General features: G+C 32.1%; 4 protein-coding genes across 4 annotated transcripts; all 4 read left to right on the plus strand.

The window, feature by feature from the left end:
• Positions 1-8501: 8501 nt before the first annotated feature.
• LOC103485033 (probable polyol transporter 6) lies at positions 8502-10298 on the plus strand. Its single transcript, XM_008442472.3, has 2 exons — positions 8502-8645; positions 8727-10298. Exons 1-2 carry the CDS (start codon positions 8525-8527, stop codon positions 10103-10105), a joined length of 1500 nt encoding a protein of 499 aa, XP_008440694.2. The 5' UTR covers positions 8502-8524; the 3' UTR covers positions 10106-10298.
• A 1179-nt stretch (positions 10299-11477) lies between these two features.
• Positions 11478-14016, plus strand: LOC103485035 (uncharacterized). The gene is made up of 2 exons (XM_008442473.2): positions 11478-11825; positions 12270-14016. Exon 2 carries the CDS (start codon positions 12281-12283, stop codon positions 13796-13798), a length of 1518 nt encoding a protein of 505 aa, XP_008440695.1. The 5' UTR covers positions 11478-11825; positions 12270-12280; the 3' UTR covers positions 13799-14016.
• A 2015-nt stretch (positions 14017-16031) lies between these two features.
• LOC103485037 (uncharacterized) lies at positions 16032-17760 on the plus strand. The gene is made up of 3 exons (XM_008442475.3): positions 16032-16491; positions 16586-16930; positions 17118-17760. Exons 1-3 carry the CDS (start codon positions 16204-16206, stop codon positions 17613-17615), a joined length of 1131 nt encoding a protein of 376 aa, XP_008440697.1. The 5' UTR covers positions 16032-16203; the 3' UTR covers positions 17616-17760.
• Positions 17761-19974: 2214 nt separating this feature from the next.
• On the plus strand, positions 19975-23189 carry LOC103485038 (uncharacterized). Its single transcript, XM_008442476.3, has 3 exons — positions 19975-20448; positions 20566-20781; positions 22870-23189. Exons 1-3 carry the CDS (start codon positions 20215-20217, stop codon positions 22948-22950), a joined length of 531 nt encoding a protein of 176 aa, XP_008440698.1. The 5' UTR covers positions 19975-20214; the 3' UTR covers positions 22951-23189.
• The last annotated feature ends 784 nt before the right edge of the window (positions 23190-23973 follow it).

Consider the following 23973-nt stretch of genomic DNA (forward strand, 5'->3'; position numbering starts at 1 on the left):
GTATTCCATCCAAAAACACCCACATGTCTACACACATATAAATACTTTCTTCTTTTTTATTTCAATCCTCTCCATCTTTTACTAATGGAAAAAAGAAGAAGTTAACTTTGGTGTATGGATGTAATACACATCCTTCTTTTGAACTTTTGTATTAGACTATATAGTTATAAAAATTGAGTTTTAGTTTGATATGAATGGATTGATTTGATATATATAGTTCCATAATAAACCCCATACAATGAATTAGCTTAATTAAAAGATTACAAAACTAACTTCGGTTTTCAAAATTCTTATTTTGTAGTTTATATACTTGTTGATGTCAAACTTTGGATAAGAGACAATGCACTTGATCTTCAATGATAACAACGGTAAATTTGTAACTTGAAAGAAAAAAAAAAGTGATTTGTAAGATGAAAAATTAGGATTATGTGTTTGCTACAAATGTTCTTATGCTTAAATAAAAATGTGTCACATTGTGTTGTAAGTGTTGTAAATAATTTTCTTTGAAGTAACAGTGTATTATTTTTCGTTTTAATTATAACATGGGGTTGTCCATGTTAGGGTTTTCAATCGTTTTCCATCAATCCTCAAACCAAAAAAGTAAGACCATGCTACCCATTTATCAAATTTGGAGGCTCAACATCCGCCTCATCCTTGGTGAAGGTCTAGGTCGTCAGTTTGGGTCTTGACCCAAACTTCTCATGCTCGGTTAAATCCTAAATTGTATTAATTAAGTTTTAGAGGTGATTTTTGTTTTTTTGGCTACTAAAGGTACTATTTGTTTTTGTTTATCTCCAATTCATATATATTGAAGTATATACTAAGAATATCTAATCTTACTTTCTGTCCCTTGTAAAAGAATAGCTCTTCTAACTTAAAAAAGAGAACAGAAAAGAAGTAGAAGAGAGAAAAAAAAAAGCAATCAAACATTGACCTATATTTAACTTTCAAAATATTAAAATGGATAAAAAAGAAATTATGTTATCTTAAATTAGTACTTTATTTGGATTTGAAAAACAAATGTGTTTTTTAATCAAACAAACACAGATCAGTTTAAAAGTTGGAGTGAATTGCAATATATAATTGAATGAAATATATATATATATATATATATACATGTATTTATGTATTTATATTTAATTTGAAGGGAAAAGAAAGCAGTTGCTAAAAGCACCATCATATCCCATTATAAAAGGTCTCACAAAGTTGAAAACAGTTTTTTCCTCCAAAACAAAAAGTGAAAAGCCAAAAAAGAAAAATTATAATACACTTATTGACTTTAAACCCTGATGCTGTGTTTTCATATTATTGGCCACCAAAACCCAATTTCTGAATTTTCAATTATACTTCATATCTCATCTAACTATATTCATTCACATTAATACCAACAAAAAAAATTAAAGTAAACACCAACCAAACTCATTATATATATATATATATATTGATTTGTTTATACAATAAATATTATTATCATCTTTTTTTAAAATGTTGTTTTTATGTAAATTTGCTCAAGGATTAATTCACAAGATGCAAAATATATATGAAGATAGATGTTTAATTAATAGACTAACAAATTTTAAAGAAAGATTGTAAATTTATTAATACTAACGTTTTAGATACTTCCAAATTTGAAGGACTAACTAACCATAATATAACCATAAAGGACTAAATATCCTCTTTAATTAACCTAATTAATATATGTAATATTAGGATTAGAGTTATTAAAGAAATCAAATTTAAATGGGAAAACTTTTATATATATATATATATTTTATATTGATTGTGTATGTATCAAATATTTAGACAATAAGCATCTTTTATCTATATTACACATTGCAACCTCCCATTACCTTTTTTTCTCTCTTTATTTTGAGAGAAAAAAAAGAAAGTTTTTGGAAGATGTGGGAAAAGTATTGGTATATACATATATAAATGGGACTGACAATATTAAAATGAATGAGAACCTAAGATATATTGATTAAACTCGTAGAAAAATTACAAAAACCATCTCTAAAGTGGGGTGACATTTACAATTGTATTCTCAAACTTTCAATAGCAAAATTGAGTTCTTAAACTTCTAAAAGTGTTAAAATTATATCATTCAAATTTATAATAATCGTAAAAGTGGATATATTAGTAAGTTTAAGATATATATAATTAGCGCACTTCATATAATTATATAAGTTTGAAGGTCAAATTTTTAAATTTAGATAAATTTGAAGATTTTATTTATAATTTTAAAAGTTTAATGGTATAACCGCAACTACGTATTTAATATTTGTAATTTTTTAAAAATTAAATAAAAAATATAGAGGGAGAGAGTTGGAATTCAAATCTCACCTTAAAAAGTTGAAAATTTTATGTTTATTAAAATAGGGTAAGACACTCTAATTAATCAGCAATAAAATAAACATTTAATTTATACCTGCAAAATCTTTAGGTCTTGTTATAAAATCTAAAATCAATAACTGTAAAGAACATTACATAATTTGATTATAATAAAGTTTAGAAGTGTAGATTAAATGATTTTCTCCCTAACAAAGAAGTTTAAAAGTATGTTATAAATAAATGAAATTGAAAGGGAAAAATTGTGAAATTAAATTTAGGAGAAGTAAGGAAAAGTTGGGAAAATGGAGGGATAGAAAAATAAATACAACAAAAAGGCCGGCATGGCTTTGCAAAATATCATAATTGCTTGCGTTGACTTTTCAACAAAACACTCACTTCGAGTTTCCACTTCTCCTAAGTCCGATTAAATCTTACCCTTCATCTTCTTAATTAATGCTTCAATGGGTGTGTTCTTTTGTAAATCAATTCCATAAATCTTTTCATTAATACCCTTAATCTAATTAATAAAATCAATCTAATTTGATTAGTATAGTCATATGAAATCAATTATGAAATTACAAACAATATGTTAACCATTTTTCTTACTATTCAAAATCGGTATTCTTACAAAGTAAGAAATAAGCATCACTTTATATCATTTTGATAATACAATATCAATCAAATCATCCTCGTTCCAAAGTCGATAATCAATGTTTTCAATCAAAGTAATTTTCTTTTGACATTAACTACATCATTTGAAAAGGAAACAAAATCTAATACAATCATGATATGTGAAAGCAAACTTAATTATAAACTTGTAAAAGGAAAACTATAGAGGGTTTGGCCTAATAACATGTGGAGGAGAAAGAGGGTGCAATGAATGAATAATTGAGTGAGAATTGATGGGTGTAAGTTTTTTTTTTTTTTTTTTAATTTTATTTTCCTATATGCTTTTGTTTGCTTTTTAACTTTATATCAAAAAGTCCTCCATCATCAAAAGTGTTTCCCTCTTTTTTTTTTTCTTCTTCACAAAGTATTACTCATCAAAAGATTCCCCTTCATTGCATTTACAATTCTCTCTCACCCACATTTATGAACAAACTTGTTAGTTTCATAACAATTGTATTATATATATTTAATAAATCATATTTCGTAGTTTAAACGAATATACGATTTTATTAATCATGTTTATAATACCATTTAAAAGAACGTAACTAAAAGATATTATATTTTTGGTATGTTCAAACGAGTTATGAGAAATGTTTTTTTCATCCACGTAAGTATACCATCAATCATCATACTTTTTTCTATTCTATGTTACACTTTTTTTTTTTTAAATTTAAACAAAGTTTCATTCTTTATTTAACATTATTTAGAAATGTTTTAAAGAAAGAGAATATCTCCTATTCTTATATTAACAATAATAAACAAGTATAACCACTAATTTAATTTTATTAGTGTCTTTTTTGTCATCTTTTGTATGAACATCTTAGCTAGGTAGGCATGGATATTTTATTGATAAAGTCAAACATAATTATATACTTTTTTTCTTCATATACCACTTTATAGATATCATGACAATAACACAACATAAGAGAAAATAATGATGATGATCAAGTTATAATAATGAATAATAATCCATTTATAAATAAAATTAATGTAGTGAATTCAATAATCATTTATGGAATATCAAAGTAAAGTAAATTTTTTCTTATTTAAAAAAACAATAATTAGAAGATTGGTTGGTGGGTGAGATTTATGAAGATAAAACTTTGCCTTATTAGGTAAAGTCTCATTTTCTTTTAGGTTCCAATCTCAAAGCAGATTGGACCTTTTCTTTGCTAATCTGATCTGGATTTTATCATAATCAAAATTGTTTAGGTCACTGCTTTTGCTTCCATGTCCCTTTACTTCCTTTATTTACTTAATCACATCTTAACTTATTAAATAAGTTAGAAGTGTTAACACTATTCTCTATAGTACAATCATGTGTGTACTGTATAAACTCTTTTCTTTTTTTCTTAATTGTTAAATTATTTTGAGACTTGTATTTGTTCGGTTCTTCGATAGTTTGGGGATGTTTGCCCCTTAGATTTAAGGGAAGCGTAGAATAGACTATTTTATCTCACTTCGCGTTTGACCCACAAACTATCCTAATTCTAGGATTAGGGTTTTGGTAATCTTTCTCTCACTCTCCTCTTCTTGAGATCGGCCACCAACTCCTTCTCCACTCTCTCTTCGTCACTACTCTTGGTTTTTCACGTCTAGCAAACCCTCTTCGTCTAACAAACCCTTTCCGTCGTAGTTCACGCTCGACCTCCTCTTAGTATAATATATTTTGCACCTCAAATACAAACTATTATAATACTCAGATTATTATAACTCATTCCTTGTCCCAAACACCCCTATGTCTGATAGAGGGTTTTTAACTCATTTTAAACTTTTTATAATCAATTGATACTTTAGCTACCAATTTAAAACCTCAATATTAGTTTCAAATTGTTTAGGGGCATTTATATACATAGAGAGCACGATAAATCTAAATATTTATAAAAGTCTTATAGTAAAATTCCAAATTCTATGAACGGTAGGTAATGGTAGATTTCTATTGATGTTTACTAGTGACATTAATAAATATTTATCAATAATAAATCTAAATTTTTATTATAATTAGTAAGTATTTTAGTCGTTTTTTATTTACAATAATTTTTTTAATTTTTATCTAAAATTTGTGATTGTAACTAAAATTGTAAATGCAAGAGATGTGAGAATAAATAAATAAAAAATTAGGACTAACTTTTGTGATGTATTGTTTTTTTTTTTTTAAGTAATATAAAAATGTGGTTTAAAAGTAAGGCTGAGACTGTCATCCTTATGCTAAAAGAATATGTCTTTTATATGACAAAGGAAAATAAGAATGAAAATTAACTTTTGGGGAAATTTGTGTTGTTGTACAGTATCTTTTCCATTTAATCTAAAATTAAAAATGGTACGGTTTTTCGCAACCGATTCCTAACTTAGCTGTTTTTGTAATATATTGTCTACAAAACTATTGTTTTCAAAAATATGTTCTTTTTTCTTCTTTTATTAATAATAATAATAATAATAAAACTGATAAAAAATTTTAAGAGAGGAGAAAATATTGTCAACGAATTTAAAGACCTTTTCTAATATAGAAAGATAGTCTTTCAAACGTGAATCTTGAAAAGATTTAAGACGTATTCCAATGAAATATTTTTCTAATATAAGAGTAGCGTAAAACCGTTTAATATAAAAAATTTGAAAGATGATTAGACTCTCGGTCCTTCAAAGCTTTACATGCGACATAGTGAATCAACTAATTTTCACTCCATCGATTATGGAAGACGATAACAGTGGTGAAATTAATTACCATCTCATTCTTTTATTGCAACAATAAAGGAAGAAGCTCTAGGAATAACAATCGCATCGTCAATTACAGAAAACTACACGACCCTCAGTTAGACGTAAAGTTTAGAAGAATTGGCCACATCTACAAGGATATATAGTTAAAATTTCGATGACTTCTTAGACATATTTATTTGTTATTTTATAAATCTCGGAAAGGTTGAAAGTAAGGAAATGAAAAGGATATTTTCAAAGGGTAGCCTAAAAATAGAAGAATATTAATTATATATATATATGTGTGTGTGTGTGTGTGTGTGTGTGGGTGATTTGCTGAGATGGGAAGGAGAGCATCAATGGCAGGCACCAACGTCAATGGTAGGTGGAGAGCTGGACGCCACCGTACTGTTGTTGGTGGTTGCCGGTGTTTGTTTGGTGGCCGACAATGGAGGCAGGCTTTTTCCTTTCTACTATTTGGGCCATATTGAGGCCCATTTCTTACCCTGCCCCAAAAAACGACCTTAAAGGCCCATTTCTCACCCAATTTAAATGTATATACCACGTACTCTTATATACCACCGTACAATCTAATGAAAAAAGGAAAAAGATGGAGGAAGGAAGACACCTAAAAAAAGAGGAAAACAAGACAGAAATAGATTTAGTTACCTAAATCTAAAAAAGAAGAAAGACGAAGAAATAACAATAAAAAAGTAGAGTATGTGAAAGAGCGGGATATTTAAGCATTATATTTACGAATGTTTCCCTTACTTTTAATCATCAACGATTTATTTAAAAAAATATATAGATGAATAACCATCCAAATAACCAAGACAACTTATTTATTTATTTTTTTAATTTTATTGTTAAAGAAAAAAATCTTTATTTTTATTTTTAAGAAATCAATCACAATAATGAATTCAACCGATTAGATTCGAACTAAATAGTTTATGTTCAAATTTGTTACCCTGATTATATGCATTATGTTTTTTTTTTTATTTAACCAAGCCAAATATTGAACAAATAACTAAAATGGTGAAAAGAGGGCACTTTAAGCCAAGAGGAAAATGAAATAAAGCAAGAACAACCCCATTGGCTACTCTCCTTTTCTATACATTGTGTTAGATGGAAGGACACATAATTTAAAATATATACTTTATCCATCTCTACAATATAAATTCACCTTATAAATGAGAGAAAAAACATCTCATTTTATCTTTCCAATCTCCAATCTGCATATTAAATAAAAGAAAGAAAAAAAAAATAATCTCAAATTCGCATTTAACGTGAAAGGAAATTCATATATATATATATATATATATATATAAAACATTTTAGTTCTCGAACACATTTGAAATCTATACCACGTCTCTCTCTATATATATAGATAGATATAGATATATATTATGATTGAAATTTGAATTTTGAATTTGAGATTTGAAAATATTTCTCTAAACACATTTGTATTTTAAAATTTCTCTATAAATAGCTAAATCCAATTCCACATTTACCACAACACCTCTCATCAGGTTACCTCTCCTCGGTTTTGTTTTTGTTTTTTTCTTTATATCAAGGTACATATAAGTAAAGTAGCTGAATTCACATCCTTCATAAGAGTTTAATTGATTCAACAATTCATTTTACATATTATCTCTCTCTCTTTTAATGTATGCCATCTCTTAATTTTGTAAAATTGATATCATATACAGTTACTTAATACATTTTTATATGCTTTTGCAGTTCTTTTAGCAGATTTACACCGACCCTCAAATGTAAAATAGGGTGAAAACCCCCCCTCATTTTGAGCTTCAACAAGGATCAAACAATTTAGAGGTACAGAAAAAATGATTTACTCTTTTTTTTTTTTCTTAATGTTTATACAATTTAAACTGGAGTTTAAAATTAAAATGGGTAATCAAATCCTCTTAATCAATTAAGAAAACATTGTGATTATAATAATAATAATATAGTTTAAACCAAAATTTAAAATAAATGAATAATCAAAATACTTTGGTTTCAAAAGAAAGGAAAAAAAAACATAGATAGATAGATAAAAGATCATAAAATCGACCAAATCAAAATGTCACCGGAGATTTCAAGTCGGTGATTGAAAGTTGAAACCCACCATCTCATTTCTAGTTTATCCAATACATACAAATAGACAAACAAACAAATAAAAGCACATAGTTATACTTACATACATACATCAAATGATTATTATTATTATTGTACATACATGGAACCTACTTCCACATTTCTAGTTTATCCATTATATGTTATACATAGTAAATAAATAAATGACAACCCAAAAAATAAACAAACATTAATTGATTGATAATTTAAATAAAAAAAAAAACAAAAACAAAAACAAAACAAAACAAAACCACCATCCCGATTTTAGGGAGTATCCAATCAACATGCTAGAACTCAGGACTGGAACTCAAACAAATGACCATTTTTATCTTAAATTTTGAAACTAAAAGCAGTTTGATTTGATGACAAACCACAACAAAATTGGAATTTCATAGGTGAAGAGTAATAAGATTTAGAACCAAACCGAGACAGCTCGATTCAGATTATTCTTTACCATTCTTTTCTGTTTTTCGTTGATCTTCAAGTAGTTCTTAAACATTCTTATCTATTCAAAAGAAATAATACATCGATTCTTGAATAAGAAGCAAATCAATTCAGTCTTCAAATCCAATGTCTTTGTGACTTCCTCAGTTTCATTTCTTATTTTCTTATCTTTTTGGATCATATGGGTTCCAATTCTTCTTTCTGTAGTATATAATTGTTAAGAACATAAACATTGATCGGAGAAGAAGATACCATCAAAATGGAGATGACAATGGTGGGTTCGAATGGAGGAGACACTACTGAAACTCATAACAAAATCAATAAATATGCGTTGGCATGTGCTATCGTTGGCTCCATCATATCTATCATCTTTGGTTATGGTAAGTTCTTTCTTTTCTATCGTTCTGAAGAAGAAGAACATAAATGTTCAATGAATTGCACCTGAAAATTCAATTATGCAGATACGGGTGTTATGAGTGGAGCAATGATATTCATTAAAGAAGAGATGAAAATCAATGATGTTCAAGTGGAAGTTCTAGCCGGAATTTTGAACCTGTGCGCACTGGTGGGATCGTTGACGGCAGGAAGAACCTCCGACATAATTGGTCGCCGGTACACGATTGTTTTAGCATCGGTGATCTTCATGATTGGCGCTACTCTGATGGGGTACGGCCCAAATTACGCAATCTTGATGGTCGGGAGGTGTATAACCGGCATTGGAGTGGGTTTTGCGTTAATGATTGCTCCTGTATACGCTGCAGAAATTTCAGCTCCATCATCGAGAGGAATGCTCACTTCTTTGCCAGAGTTCTGCATTAGCTTCGGCATTTTGACGGGGTATGTCTCAAATTACTGCTTCGGAAAAATGGGTGCGAAAATTGGCTGGAGATTGATGCTCGGAGTTGCGGCAATTCCTTCCCTCTGTTTAGCTCTCGGAGTTCTGAGAATGCCGGAATCTCCCCGGTGGTTGGTGTTGCAGGGACGACTGAAAGACGCCAGAGAAGTTCTATCGAAAGTGTCGAATACAGAGGAAGAAGCAGTGGTTCGATTCAGAGACATAAAACTCGCGGCTGGAGTCCCCGAAGATTGTGAGCAAGACGTCGTGAAAATGCATAGAAAAACTCACGGTGAGGGGGTATGGAAAGAGCTATTGTCTCCAACGACCACTGTGCGTTGGATTCTGGTGGTGGCGATTGGGCTGCATTTCTTCCAACACGCTACAGGTATTGAAGCAGTTGTATTATACAGCCCAAGAATTTTCAGGAAAGCCGGAATCACAAGCAAGGACAAGCTCTTGCTGGCGACTGTCGGCGTTGGAGTGATCAAAACGTCGTTCATCCTCGTCGCCACGTTCTTACTTGACAGAGTCGGAAGAAGGCGGATACTATTCACGAGCATAACGGGGATGGCAGTTGCACACTTAATGTTAGGGTTTGGTTTAACGATGGTGGAACATTCAAATGGGGAATTGCCTTGGGCGTTGATTCTCAGCATAATCTCCGTTTATATGTACGTGGCCTTGTACTCGATTGGAATGGCGCCGATTACATGGGTATACAGTACTGAAATCTTTCCGTTGAAATTGAGAGCACAAGGGCTCAGCATTGGGGTAGCGGTGAACAGATTGATGAATGCAGCTATTTCAATGAGTTTCATTTCGATCTACGAAGCGATTACAATCGGTGGGACTTTCTTCATGTTCGCCGGAATCTCTGTAATCGCTCTAATTTACTTCTATTTCTTCTTGCCGGAGACGAAAGGGAAGTCGTTGGAAGAGATTGAGAAATTATTCGGCGAGCCTTCACCTAGGGAAGACGATAAAGCAAGAGACGACGTGTAGTTTTGAAGCCCCACACGAAGAAGAAAACGACATGTAGGGCAACTGAAAGAATGTCGGTCCTTTAGTTTGTAATTTGAGAATTGTAGATTAAGACAAATTTCTCAAATTATGATCCGTTTAATCTATAACTCCGCAAAATTTCAATCAAATATGGGTTTTTACCATATATGCATATATCACATGCTTTTTCTTATTCTCAAATCTTTCTTTTTCCTTCTAAAGTTATTTGTAGAATTATATGCTTTTGGTCATCCATAAATCTATTGCTATTATTTATATATTCAACAAACTTATAACTAACAAGTTTATAAGTCAATAAGCTAATTTAATGTATACAAAATATGGTATTAGGCTAGCCCACGAACAAGTTAATGCAAAGAATATGTTTTTATAGAATATGATAGGATATTAAGAAGCAATTAATCCGTAACGTAAGTCTATAGACATGATACAATCATTAGACAATTTCTCAATATCAAATTTAGATTACTATAAAATACGGTTATTAAACACTATAAGCTAGTGACTTCAAAATTTTACTTAAAAACACCTTTGTCCCCTGAGTTTTTTTTTTTTTTTTTCTTTCTCTTTTATAGTATATTATTTGGTTGAGTTCGTCATTAGAGCTAGTCATTGGAGATGTTATATGAATGATAATGATGGTTGTCACATAAGTTTGATCGCTAGATGTGATGTTTGAGATAGTTTGTTGCTTGATATGAATGTTGGTGCACGTTTGGTCATTAGGGTTGGTTGTCATCAAAGTTGATCATCAAATACGATTTTTGTCTAAGTTTGTTGAGAGAGTTCGAAGTTGGACATTTGAGTTGGTCATGCATTAATCATCAAAGTTACTAGAGGGAAATGGGCATCAAAATGTGTCAATATTAGTTATGATAGTGGAGCCATTGAGAACACCGGGAAGGATATATTAGTAAAATTACCTTTAAAATTAGTAGATCAAATATTTAGATGATAATTTTACTTTGGTGTTGAAGATACATTTTTTGTTATGACCTTTTAAAAATAGGTTTAAAATATCAAGATATTTTTTGTTTGATATTTTAAAAGATAATTATATGATATATAAAATTAGAAAAAAATATTTATTGAGAACATGATTTTTATATTTTAAATTTCATATAATTATCTAAAATAAAAAAATATAGAATTATTGGATAAAAGTTTTAACCTATCTTAAAATGTAGGAAAAAGGATTTATTCCTGTAAACATGAGGAGTAAAAAGTTATTAAGTTACTTTTTACCTCGAATTTATTTTTGGAGTTCGAAAGTTGGGAATTTTATTTTATGGAAAACTAACGAGGAGAAGGAAAAGTATTATATATATATATATATATATATATATAACGCACTTTATTTATTTTAGCCCTACAAACCTGTTAGGAAAGAAGAAATCTTTCATCTTCTTCTCGTTCCTTCGTGAGCGCCGACTCACCCCTCCCACCTCTACGTTTTCATCTTCTCCGGCGGCCACTTCCCGTCGCTATCTCCATCTCCAAGCGTCGATCCTCAGCCGCAAGCCACGCCTTTTTGCTTCTTCAACCCCACGTCAGTCGCGCCCTCTCCTCTATCTCGCACGCTGTCCGCCGCCGCCAGTATCCTTCGTGCCGCGATCCTCCTGAGCTTCTCTTCGCCGTCTGTGGATCTCGTGCTGCCGTGAGTTGTCGCTGGAATATCAGTATTTGCGTTTTGTTGGTGGTAAGACTTGATGTTTTGCGGGCTTTGTTGAGTTTTACCCTATAATCAATAAGTTTTAAAATCCTGCCAATTCGTACTCTTTTGTGTTAATCAGACGCCGTTTTGCATTTTTTTATTATTATTATTAATTACCTATTTCTGTTATAGATTCTTGTTGTAGCTAAATTCTATAAAAATTATCTGTTTTCCATACATTTTGATTAACGAGTGTAATAGATCTTCACTGAATTTTTCTGAACGTTTTTATTTTGGAAAAGTAAAATTTTCGACCTGCGGGTATCAATTCAGATTGAATTTCATTTCTTATTCAAACCAAATCGTGCCAAACAAGGGGCTAGAATTTGGCTTGGATTCATTTTTTTGAAAGCCTTTTCTTGCGAATTTATTTACTTCATATTATAAACTTTAGGATTTAACTGGTGTTGGTTGGTTCATCTTTGTTAGGAGTATATACCATGGCTGCAGAAACAGGATTGTTTGCTGTTCAACAGACCATTGGCACTGTCTTATGTTGCAAATGTGGAATTCCCATGACACCAAATGCTGCCAATATGTGTGTCAAGTGCTTGTGTTCTGAGGTTGACATCACTGAAGGTTTACAGAAGCAATTGACTATCATGCATTGTCCGGACTGCGAGAGTTACTTGCAGCCACCCCGAACTTGGATTAAAGCACAATTAGAATCAAAGGAACTGTTGACATTCTGTATCAAAAGGTTGAGAAATTTGAATAAAGTTAAACTGGTGCATGCTGAATTTGTTTGGACTGAACCCCATTCCAAAAGGATCAAGGTCAAGTTGAAGGTTCAGAAAGAAGTCTTACATGGAGCAATTTTGGAACAGTCCTACGTTGTGGAGTATGTTGTACAGGATCACTTGTGTGAGTCTTGCTCAAGGATCCAGGCTAATCCCGATCAATGGGTGGCTTCTGTTCAACTTAGGCAACATGTTCCTCACCGCCGTACCTTTTTCTTCTTGGAGCAATTGATACTGAAGCATGGTGCTGCTGCCAGTGCCATAAGGATCAAGCAGATGGATCAAGGTATTGATTTTTTCTTTTCTAATAGGAGTCATGGTGTAAAGTTTGTGGAATTCGTTGGAAAGGTTGCTCCAATCAGGAGCCGTCACGATAAACAACTTGTTTCACATGATCCTAAGAGTAACATTCACAACCATAAGCACACTTTCTCTGTTGAAATATCCCCAATATGCCGTGAGGATTTGATATGCTTGCCTCCTAAAGTTGCTGTTAGTTTAGGCAATCTTGGTCCTCTTGTAATTTGCACCAAAGTTACAAATGCTATTGCTTTACTTGATCCATTCACATTAAGGCACTGCTTCTTGGATGCTGATCAATATTGGAGGACATCCTTTAGGTCTCTACTTACCAGCAGGCAACTTGTGGAATATGTTGTATTGGATATAGAAAATGTTTCAACTGAAGTCAATGTTGCTGGTTCCAAGTATATGTTGGCCTATGCCCAAGTAGCTCGTGTATCAGATTTTGGAAGGAATGACACGATGTTCTCCATAAAAACCCATCTAGGTCATATCTTGAACCCTGGGGATTATGCTCTTGGTTATGATCTTTATGGAGCCAATAGTAACGATATGGAGCTAGAAAAATATAAGGGTCTTGAGCTTCCAGAAGCTATTTTAATCAAGAAGAGTTACGAAGAAAAGCGTCAGAGAAAGCGTGGTAAGCCTCGATCATGGAAGCTCAAATCTCTTGCAATGGATGTTGATGATAAAAGTAAAGTAGATGAAAATAAGATGAACTCCGAATACGAACAATTTTTGAGAGATCTGGAGGAGAATCCAGATTTGAGGTTCAACATTTCATTGTACCGTAATAGAGAATACCAACCATCTGAAATTACTGATGGGGAAGATGGACCGTCAGTACCACTTGACGAGTTGCTTGCTGATCTTGATTTAAGTGAAGGGGAGGGAGACGATGCCATGAACGAGTAAGTAGTGCCCTGCAGCGCTCGATTTTCTTTATTAGAAATGTGGGGTTGGAGGTAATTCTGTAATTTAATTGTTCGAATTATGCTCATTTTGGCCCACGCAACAAGGAGTTGAAAAGGTGTGTTATTGCTTGTATTTTCAGTCCTATAGCATCTCTGGTCTTTTTCTAGTTTGTTTACAAGAGGATACAAATTTATTATCAACAAATTTTTGTTTTCTTATCTGGAATGTGATTTTGAGTGATTATCTCCGCTTTACTGGACGCCCAAAGTGAATAAAATTTCTCAGTTCTTTTTTGACCTCTTCAAACTAATTTTAAAATTCAGCCTTAAATGTAAAATCTTGTGTAAAACTATTTCCAATCAATTTACTAACTAGACTTAACTTATGTAAATTAGTTTTCACCAATTATGTTCATGGTTGGATATATGCAATGTAAAACAATATGATTTAGTATGTTAATTTACTTAATATGATTTCAAAATCCTCATAAGAACTAACTGTGATTAAGGCAAACATTCAGAGCTACATGAAAAAATCAGAATTCCTAAAGTAATTGCACGATGGAGATAAGGGATCGTCCTTTAGACGACAAATATCTTAAAACTATATTAAATATCTCTCTTTCTGAAGTAATTACTCTTTCTTAAAATATTTACTGTTTTACATTACAGAAATAATTTACTTCTTAAATACAAAATAATGCAATCCAAGACCGTAACAACTAAATCTTTGTTCACACACTCTCTAATTCATTATTATTATCTTCAAGCATCTGCTATTCATAAATTAACCCTTAAACCTAACAAGGCCGAAAGATTAGGGGAAATACATTCAATTAAAATTAATTCTTAGATCTTCCTAGGTTTGCCTAAATTCTAATAGGTCCTTAAATTTAATGATATTTTTTCTTTGTATGTTACAACCATTCTAAAGTCTATACCAAACATTGATATAAACGAAGGAGTTAACATACATCCGAAAATATTTATCGGATAAAAACTAAAAAATTCTAAATGCTAAAATGGCAATTTGGCAGATATGATGATTAGGTATATTTTGAAAGGAAATAAATTTTAAAATTCTATTATAGTCTATACTTTCATCATTGCAGTTTTAATATTATTACTTTTGTTTTGTTGCTGATTTTCTCTCAAGATAAAAAAAAAAAAAAAAAAAGAAAGAAAACTTGGCTTGATGAAACAGGTTTATTTCTCATTTATTCACAAATCGTATTTTTTCTGGGCTAAAAGTTAAGTTTGAATGATTTAATATAAGATTTATTGAAGAATACAATACATAAACTAAATTTAAACTTTATTAAATAAATATAAACTAAAACAAACAATAATCAAGAGGCAAAATTGTCGGTAAGGCAACCAAAATATTGTTTTAAAGGAAAAATTTGTTGTCCTAAGTTTTGATTTTACTTTTCATCAACTCAATGTGGCGCTAAGGTTTATTAATTAATTCCAATTTTTTTAAAAAAGATAATTATAGACAATAATTTTAAATTTGATTGTAAAAATAATGAATCTTAATAATTACAATCCATTTAAATCACTTAAATTAATTAATAGACGCTACTATTAAAGAAAAAAGAAAAAAGAAAAGAAGCCTTCGTTGAAAAATCAACACCAATCAAATTGAAAAAAAAAACGTAGTAAATGCATAAAATTTTGGAATCAATGAGTCAATAAGAAATTAAAAAGTTAATTTATCCCATACAAAGAGTTTGGACGAATAACCCAAAAATTGGGCAAAGATGTAAAATGATATTTTTCTTTATTTGAAAAAATATCAAATTATTGTGTAATAACACTAAGTTAAAGTGAAATTATCAAAACATATGTACACAAAAAGTTTGACTCTAATTTTTTTTTTTTTACTTATAAATCATTATTCTTGCTTAACGTCGTATTTATTTTGTGTAGACTCATTGTGGTGGAGAATAATACACAAAGGAAGAGAAAAAAATAAAAGAAGGAAAAGAGAGAAAAAGAGGAATATCTACTTTCATATGGACATTTCACATTTTATAAAGAAAGATATTTTGACGTTAAAAGTTTGCGATGAATTTGTCCTATAATAGTTCTGTTTCATGGATCGTAAATAGTTTGTAATTATGTTTTTGTTTTTTTTTAATTATTGTTTTGGATAATTGTTTAGAAAAAAGAAAAAAAAAGTGAATTGAGTTGGTATATATAAATAGACAGGGAGGAGAAAGAAGGTATTTGAAAGAGGAAAAAAAATGGCATAACATAATAAAGCAATGAGCATGGCTATAACCCACAAGAGAACTACAAGCAAGGAGAGCCTTTGAGATTTATCCATCATTTTCCATTTCCATTTATTCCCCACTATTCCCCCTTCTTCTCTTTCGCTTGGATCGCAATACCCCAATAATCATGAGACGTCTTTGTCCCAACATCGACCGAGACGACGGCCTCGAAACTATTCTCGAGGTCCCAATCCCTGAAGAAATGTTCACCAGTATGGGCAGTAACGTCACTCTCCGATGGCAAAACATGTCCACTTGGATGAAAGCTCAAACCTCCGACAAATGGTCTTCTCCTATCATCGCTAATCGCTTGAACGAGCTTCGATTTCTCCTCTACCTCGTCGGATCTCCTCTCATCCCTCTTCAAGTCCAATTAGGCCACTCTATTCATCGCCCCGTCAGAGATTGTTCCATTGTAAGATTCCCCTCCCCCTCCCACGATTCATTCCCTTAAATTAATTAATTGATTCGATGGACGATGATTGTTGCATTGAATTATATGTATGTAGGAGGCTTCGACTGCAAAGTATATTGTGCAACAGTATATAGCCGCGACGGGAGGACCGGCGGCGTTGAATTCGGTGCAAAGTATGTGTGTGACGGGGCAAGTTAAGATTAAGGCGTCGGATTTTCATTTGTCGGATGAGAGTATCGAGGTGAAGAAGAGTACGGAAGAGATCGGCGGGTTTGTGCTTTGGCAGAAGAATCCGGATCTATGGTGTTTGGAGCTTGTGGTTTCTGGTTGTAAGGTTATTTGTGGTTCTAATGGAAAGCTTTCATGGCGACATTCTTCTAATAATCAACATTCTCCCATCTCCACTGGCCCTCCTAGACCTTTACGCCGATTCCTTCAGGTTTCATGCTTTATTTTTTATTTTATTAAATTCTCTCTAACAAAATTTTATTAGATAACCGTTTAAAAAACGACAAAATTCAGATAAGAGCAATACTTCAAAATTTTCAAACACTTATTAAATGCAAGATTGCTAGACATTTTTTTTAGAGATTTGTTAATGGAGGTTAATGATGGGGTTGGGGCAGGGTTTAGACCCAAGGGCAACAGCCAACCTATTCATAGACGCAATGTGCATCGGGGAAAAGCTAATCAACGATGAAGACTGCTTCATTCTAAAACTCGAAACAAGCCCAGCAATTCGTGAAGCACAGAGCGGCCCTAATTACGAGATAATCCACCACACAATTTGGGGTTATTTTAGCCAACGCTCTGGTCTTCTCATTCAATTCGAGGACTCTCGGCTCCTACGGATGCGAACCAAAAGCGACGAAGATGTCTTCTGGGAGACCAGCACGGAGTCCTTTATGGAAACCTACCGTTACGTTGATGGCGTCAACATAGCTCATAGTGGTAAGACCAACGTCACCGTTTTCAGATACGGCGAACATTCTGCTAATCACAAGAGGGAGATGGAAGAGACTTGGAAGATTGAAGAAGTTGATTTTAATGTATGGGGTTTGACAATGGAGAGCTTTCTTCCACCTCCTGGCACCTCCGTCTTGCAATTGCATGACGCTTCTTAATCGCTTCTCATGGTTTCGATTGCTTTATTTTTTGTGTTCTGTATATACACAAATTTTATAATTTGTCCATTTTGATATTTGTTCTTTGAGGACATTTTTTTTAAAAAAAAATTTAAAAGTTAACTAATGCGATTTTTTGAGGATATTCATTCCCCTCTCTCTATTGCTTTTTTTAAAGAAGGGTGTCGACGGAACTTAGATTGATCAGAGAAACAAAAAAGTTAGAGAAGTTTATATGTATGTGAGGGAAAATTTGAATTCAGCCCCTAACGTTTAGAGAGGGTATGAATAATCAATTTAAAACCTTCCATTAATAATTGTGTTTGTGTAAATTATAATTTTTTTTCTTTTGTAATAGCGTAAATTTAAGATTGACTTGAATTACTATAGAATTGGTGTACAATTACTATGTGAATTATATATCAATTATTTAATGGTGGAGAATTATATTTGCCTTCAATGTAATTTTAGTTTCTATCGATTAGTGTCAAATAATAATATTTGCTCCATCGGTGACCTATCCATTCATGTTTTTGTTGATACTTATGATCTCTTAGTTTTGACTAGACTCCTGACTTTTAAGGATATTTTTTAGTTAAGTAATAAAATAGATATCAATCTCAAAAGTTGTAGATTAGACTTCTACTTCTACTAAAATTGTATTGATAAACTTGTGTTCTACTATAAAATCCTAAATGAAATTTAGAGTGCATAGTGTTTTTCATTTTAGGATGGCCGATCGTATGAACATGTTGTGAATGGTGTCAATAATAAATACTATATAAATTCAGAGGTTATAGTTCAATTTGTGATCAATGTTCATCTATGTCATTTTGATGGTTATTTTTACTTTTCAAGATACCTACGGTCGTGACTGATATTGACACACATTACCTCCCTTGGTTTGGACATCTAATCTTCAATTTCAACAAATTGTTATATTAAAAACAAATTTGATCACTTTATAAATCCGTTTACAATCGTATATATCACTGTGGTGCATAGTTACTTTATTCCTACCTCAATCTACCTGACCCACGAATCCAAGAAATGAAAAGAAGAAAAGAAAAAAAAGGTTGAGGAACACCTCATTAGTCCAAAGGGTAGGTTGGTGTGGAACATTTTCTACATAAAAGAGTCGTTATTGCCTATCAAACTAGTGGTAATCAAGACTAATCTACATAAATACTCGTGTCTCAACACTATTTCAAACTATGTATCGATTTAAGTACTTGAGCATGTTGAGACTACATCACACGAGCACAAATATTCGTTTTACGTATTATTTTTTTCATAAATGAGTGGTTGTGATTTGAGTGATTCTTCAACTCCTTCATCTTAAAATCAAATTCATATATCAACATATATAATTTTGAAACTTCAAACAAGGGTCGTATAATAATAGCCTTTCTTCTTTTAATGTCTACTAAATAACAAAATCAATAACTCATATTTTTTAACATAAAGTTTAAAAAGTAAAAATCTTGAAAATCGACTGCATTTTTAATTGTGAAAAAAAAAAAGAAGAAGAAAACGATTTGAATCAAAACAATGTGGCTCCATGTCGGTGGTCTCAGGCAAGTATGAAGGCATGTGCTCCATAATATTATTAATACTTTAACACATACAACAAAGATTCGAGTTAATTGGAAAATATGACCTCCTTTTTTCTTTAAAGAAAATTCGAAGTTTAAAAACAAATTAGAGAAAATGAGTGGTTTTTTTCTTTATCTTTTACTTTTTTCATAATTATATTTTTATTTTAGTACTGACATTCTTCAATACTATTTTTAGGTTTATTGGTTTATAGATGCTTCTTTTTTTCATCTTCTTCTTTTTCTTTCCATTTTTTTTTTATATTTATTTTTCGAGAAGGTCTTTGTTTTCCGTCCATCATAAATTATAAATTATTTTTTCTTTCTTTTATAGTCGTTTTTTTTTTATATTTGTTTTCAATCAATCCTAGATTATGTATTATATATATATATATATATATTGAAGTGTTATTTAGCTTAAAAAGAATAGTTGGAATTTTGGTAGATTTAAGGTAGTCTATATAGTAAAGTATTATATATGTCACTGGCCAATATTGATTTGAATTTCAAAAAACTTTGTTTTATGATAAAATATCTCATTTATTTTGGAAGAGTTTGGGTCAAAATTATTTCTAAGCTCTGAAATAAAGGAATGAATTTTGAGTAAATAATGTACGAAGAAGATTACTACTTAAAGAAACAAAAAAATAAAGCCTGCGTTCTAATTTTGAAATAAGCCGTGACATTCACCCTTCCACGTAATTGTGATATTAATTAAATAAATGTAAATGAAATTATTAATAATATGTGGTGGCCCACAATATAGTGTTTTTGATAGATCAAGAAGAACCCTCCCAGTTTCTCTCTGAAGTGAGAGAAGAAACTCTCTTCTCCGTCCAAATCTGGTTCTACCTTCGATTTAGTGAGGAAAAAAGAAAAAAAGCGACGCCAAAAATTCCTCAATTGTTTGTACAATCGATTTCTAGGGCTGTGATTTGAGTATTTTGATTTTGATTTTGATTTTGTTTTTTTTAATTTTTGCTTCTTTATTGTCGTTGATCGATATGAAGGACGACGATGTCCTTCCAACGACGATAGCGAGTGCCGGGAAGAAAGAGAGCTCGGTTTCGAGTTTATTCGGCAAAGGACGCTACAAATTCTGGGCATTGGCTGCCATTTTGTTGCTCGCATTTTGGTCTATGTTCACCGGTACCGTCTCTCTTCGATGGTCAGCCGGTAATCTCAACGGCCTATCAGATGATATCGATTTTAACATCCATGACGATCTCGATGTGCTTGTTAGTCTATTTCTCTCTCTTTATTTGTATTTATTATTGATTTCTTAGCCAGATCTTGATCGAATTTTACACGTTGATTTTATGGTTTTCTTCTGAATGGTTGGTTTCGAAATTTAGGAGATGGAGGAAAGGGAGAAGATAGTGAAGCACATGTGGGATGTTTATACAAATAATCGCCGGATCAGGTTACCGCGTTTCTGGCAAGAGGCATTCGAGGCTGCGTATGAGGACCTGACCAGTGAAGTGCCTGGTGATAGAGAGGCTGCAATTTCTGAGATCGCTCGAATGTCCGTGCACTCCGTTGTTCTTGATACGCCTTCGGACCAATCCACGGTTGGTTATTTACTCTCTGATGCTTACGTTTTAATGTCCCCTGATGATCTTATGTTCGTAGCATACGAAATGGGTATCTAGGGCATTCTATAGACTATAATTGCAAACCAGGAACAGTTGCTGGTTTAGGGTTTTTTTTTTTCTTCCCTTCCCAAGTCTGAGTGTTGGGATTATTTTAATCATTAGGTGGGAAGTTACGTTAAAACTAAATGCTAATAGTTTGGCTTCCCTCTCCCCACCACTTACTTTGATGGCGGTTATATTCTTCATAATTCATCTGAGATCGTACTTTCTGGGATAACTGAGATTACATGGGACCAGATGTTGGTTTTTAGCAATCCTTCCCTTCTTGTATGTGGGCGGGGGTTGAGTTTCGGTTACAATTGTAGAGTTGAACTTCTATATAGTTAGGAAATGATACAAGTAACGTTTAACATGAGACGACGGTTAATATTTCTTAGGGGAATATTCTTTAAGATAACATGCAAGCAAGGTGCTAGCGGAGAGATGGGTTCCTAGTACTTCCCATGTGTTTTGTAGTTTCCATTGTACTTTCACTTTTTTGAACTATACCACATTAATCTTTAGAAAAGTGAACCAGTGACTATCGAGTTCACCCCTGTGTTTCCATTTGATGAATAGGACCCTAACCTTGGCTCTTGATGTTGTTTCCTGTTCGAAAACTTGGCAATTTTGAAAACTCTTTAGTCAGTTTCGATAATTTTCCCGTACATCATTAGTAAAATTGAGTTTTATTTTTTTACCATTTTTATTGCAAGTCCCCGAAGGGAAAAAATTGGTGTTCTTTACCTATCGCTTGGTATATTGTAGCTTATCACTTCATGAGATGTACTAGGGAGCAATGACTGACATGTCTGTTTTGCAACTGGTTTTTACCTGCTTGCCAATCTGTCTCCCTCCACAACCAAGTGTAGATGGCCATTCAATTTTCATCCTCGTTTAGCTGCCTGATAAAGACTTATAACAGTTTGTTATTAAATGATCACTAGCTTATAAAGATAGGGACGGTTATTATCCTCCATACCATCCTGCAGCCTAAAAAAGAATTAGGAGATTTGTAAAAGTTCAGGTTATTTTGTGCTTGCTCTGGTACCTGATTTAGAATTATAAGAGCTGACGTTTTATTATCGTTATCACTATAGCTGCCTGGTAAAGAATTTTAGTGGTCTTGGACTCTCAAATAGGAAGCTAATGCTTGTTCTTCAACGATCACTAGCTTTTTAAGAACTGTGAGCTCTGTTATCCTCTATGAAAGTCTGGAGCCTAAATGTAAAATGCTTTTAGAGGTGTGATCTAAAAGTTTAGGTTAACTAGTAGTCGAGCAGTCTTATCCAAAAAAACCAGTACTCAAAACAGATTGTTTTTTGAAACTCTATTATTTATTTTGGAACCAAATACAGGTTTTGCAAGTCCATTATATTTTAATGGAAAACTACATCTATTCTAAACACAAAACAGGCATTGACTGGATTTTTGTTCTCGAAAGTCAAAACTATACTATTAAGCTTACTCCAAAATGGTTCTCAAGAATCTCCAATGTGTTATTGATGCCTGGGCATTGGTTTGTTAATGATCGATGGAGAGAATTTGATATGATCAACCCCCTGGTTGGAACAGGCTGCAAAAACCAACAAAAGCAATTCCTACTTCTGATAAAATTTTCAAAATTATTAATTCTTGGTGACAGAATTTACTACAGTTGGATGTAGAGTGTAGACACATTATTAGTATGTTTGATCTTTCACTGATAAGCTTAATCCTATTCTCTTTCATTATAGAAACTATTGTTATAGCCAAGTTACCACATACCCTATATTTCCACATATTCTTACACATGCAAAGGTGATAATTAGTTATGATCGACTAGGATGTATCCCCCCCCATTCCTTTTGTGCAAGAGTCTTTTGTCACGTTTCTTACCGTTTTGTCTACATTTTGTATTTGCATTATCAAAACACAAAAAAACCCGTCCTCTGAGGAGGTGCTGAAACTATACTTGGGAGAATAATCATTTTTCCTTTCTCATCTAACCTATATGCTCTGTACGTTTCTTATATTTGTTATCAGGCTGCACGAGAGTTCACAAAGAGGCAGAAAATAGCAGATAAAAGCAGGCAGGCAGCTACAAAAACTGGGAGTAAGCTGTGACATGGATGATCTAAGGTTCGAGGCCTCTCTATTCTCTGCCTTTTCAGCCATTAGATTGCTGTCTGAAGTTTGTAGGAGGCAGTGATTGGCAAATCTATATTCTTTAAAATTTTGATATTTTTTCCCCTTTGCTTTTACACTATTGCAAGATGGGTCAAACAGCCTTTTTGCCTAGAATGTTAGAATGATATTTGTTAATGTTATTTATAAAGGTTAAAGATCAATTTTGGAATGTCTCATATTCGACCGTCTTTTAATTTTTAAACAGGTAGAAGAGGATCCATAAGTTGTACTTTTCCAATCCATGGTTTTACATTTTTTTTTATAGTTTTATTTGCATTTCTTTGATTATTACTTTGGATAACGTCAAATATCGATGTTGTGGTCAAAGTGTCTACGTGAATGTCTCATGTGATAGAATTTTGAAACGATTGAAACTGCATTGATGAAGTGTATTAGTAGATTGACCCGACCTGATTGTGCTACACGGAGAGATTGTTTCATGAACATTGCTATTAAAATTAAAATTTCATGTACTCGTCAAGGTTTTGTTTATGATTCTATTTCCATTATCTTGTTACTTCTAATACTACCGTATGGCTTTTCCTACCATTTGCACACCTGATGTTTTTCTATTTAGATATGTTCTATACGTTGTACATATGTGCCCCGGAGACAAGAAACAAATCTATTTGACATAGAATTTAATTTTGTATCTAAAACAATATTAAACTCTAAAAGTTGTTTGAGAGCAAAATTGAAAGTTGGGCCAATTTGTTTAAAACAAGTACATAAAGATAAACATATGTACTGTTTAGTTTAAAAATGGCGTAAAAGGTTATTTGACTTGTTTAACAAGGTTTCATAACGCTCTCTAAAAAAAATGAAAAAGTGATATTCTTCATGTATGAGTCTCTGACTCTTTTAGTTACTTTTACTTCCTCTAAATCCCTTTTTATCCTTTTACTTTTGGCAAATGAACAAAGTTGTTTCTTCTTCTAACACGTAGAGATTTTTCATATA

The sequence above is a fragment of the Cucumis melo genome, chromosome 8 (genome assembly GCF_025177605.1).
Source record: "Cucumis melo cultivar AY chromosome 8, USDA_Cmelo_AY_1.0, whole genome shotgun sequence".
NCBI classification, from domain to species: domain Eukaryota; kingdom Viridiplantae; phylum Streptophyta; class Magnoliopsida; order Cucurbitales; family Cucurbitaceae; genus Cucumis; species Cucumis melo.

What these genes read in the sequence shown, in the direction of transcription:
- LOC103485038 (XM_008442476.3), top strand. Translation starts at nt 20,215, where the DNA reads ATGAAGGACGACGATGTCCTTCCAACGACGATAGCGAGTGCCGGGAAG. An exon ending in ATGACGATCTCGATGTGCTT is followed by an intron (nt 20,449 to 20,565) that starts GTTAGTCTATTT and finishes TTCGAAATTTAG; the next exon opens with GAGATGGAGGAAAGGGAGAA. An exon ending in CGCCTTCGGACCAATCCACG is followed by an intron (nt 20,782 to 22,869) that starts GTTGGTTATTTA and finishes ATTTGTTATCAG; the next exon opens with GCTGCACGAGAGTTCACAAA.
- LOC103485035 (XM_008442473.2), top strand. Translation starts at nt 12,281, where the DNA reads ATGGCTGCAGAAACAGGATTGTTTGCTGTTCAACAGACCATTGGCACT.
- LOC103485037 (XM_008442475.3), top strand. Translation starts at nt 16,204, where the DNA reads ATGAGACGTCTTTGTCCCAACATCGACCGAGACGACGGCCTCGAAACT. An exon ending in CCGTCAGAGATTGTTCCATT is followed by an intron (nt 16,492 to 16,585) that starts GTAAGATTCCCC and finishes ATATGTATGTAG; the next exon opens with GAGGCTTCGACTGCAAAGTA. An exon ending in CTTTACGCCGATTCCTTCAG is followed by an intron (nt 16,931 to 17,117) that starts GTTTCATGCTTT and finishes GGGTTGGGGCAG; the next exon opens with GGTTTAGACCCAAGGGCAAC.
- LOC103485033 (XM_008442472.3), top strand. Translation starts at nt 8,525, where the DNA reads ATGGAGATGACAATGGTGGGTTCGAATGGAGGAGACACTACTGAAACT. An exon ending in ATCTATCATCTTTGGTTATG is followed by an intron (nt 8,646 to 8,726) that starts GTAAGTTCTTTC and finishes TCAATTATGCAG; the next exon opens with ATACGGGTGTTATGAGTGGA.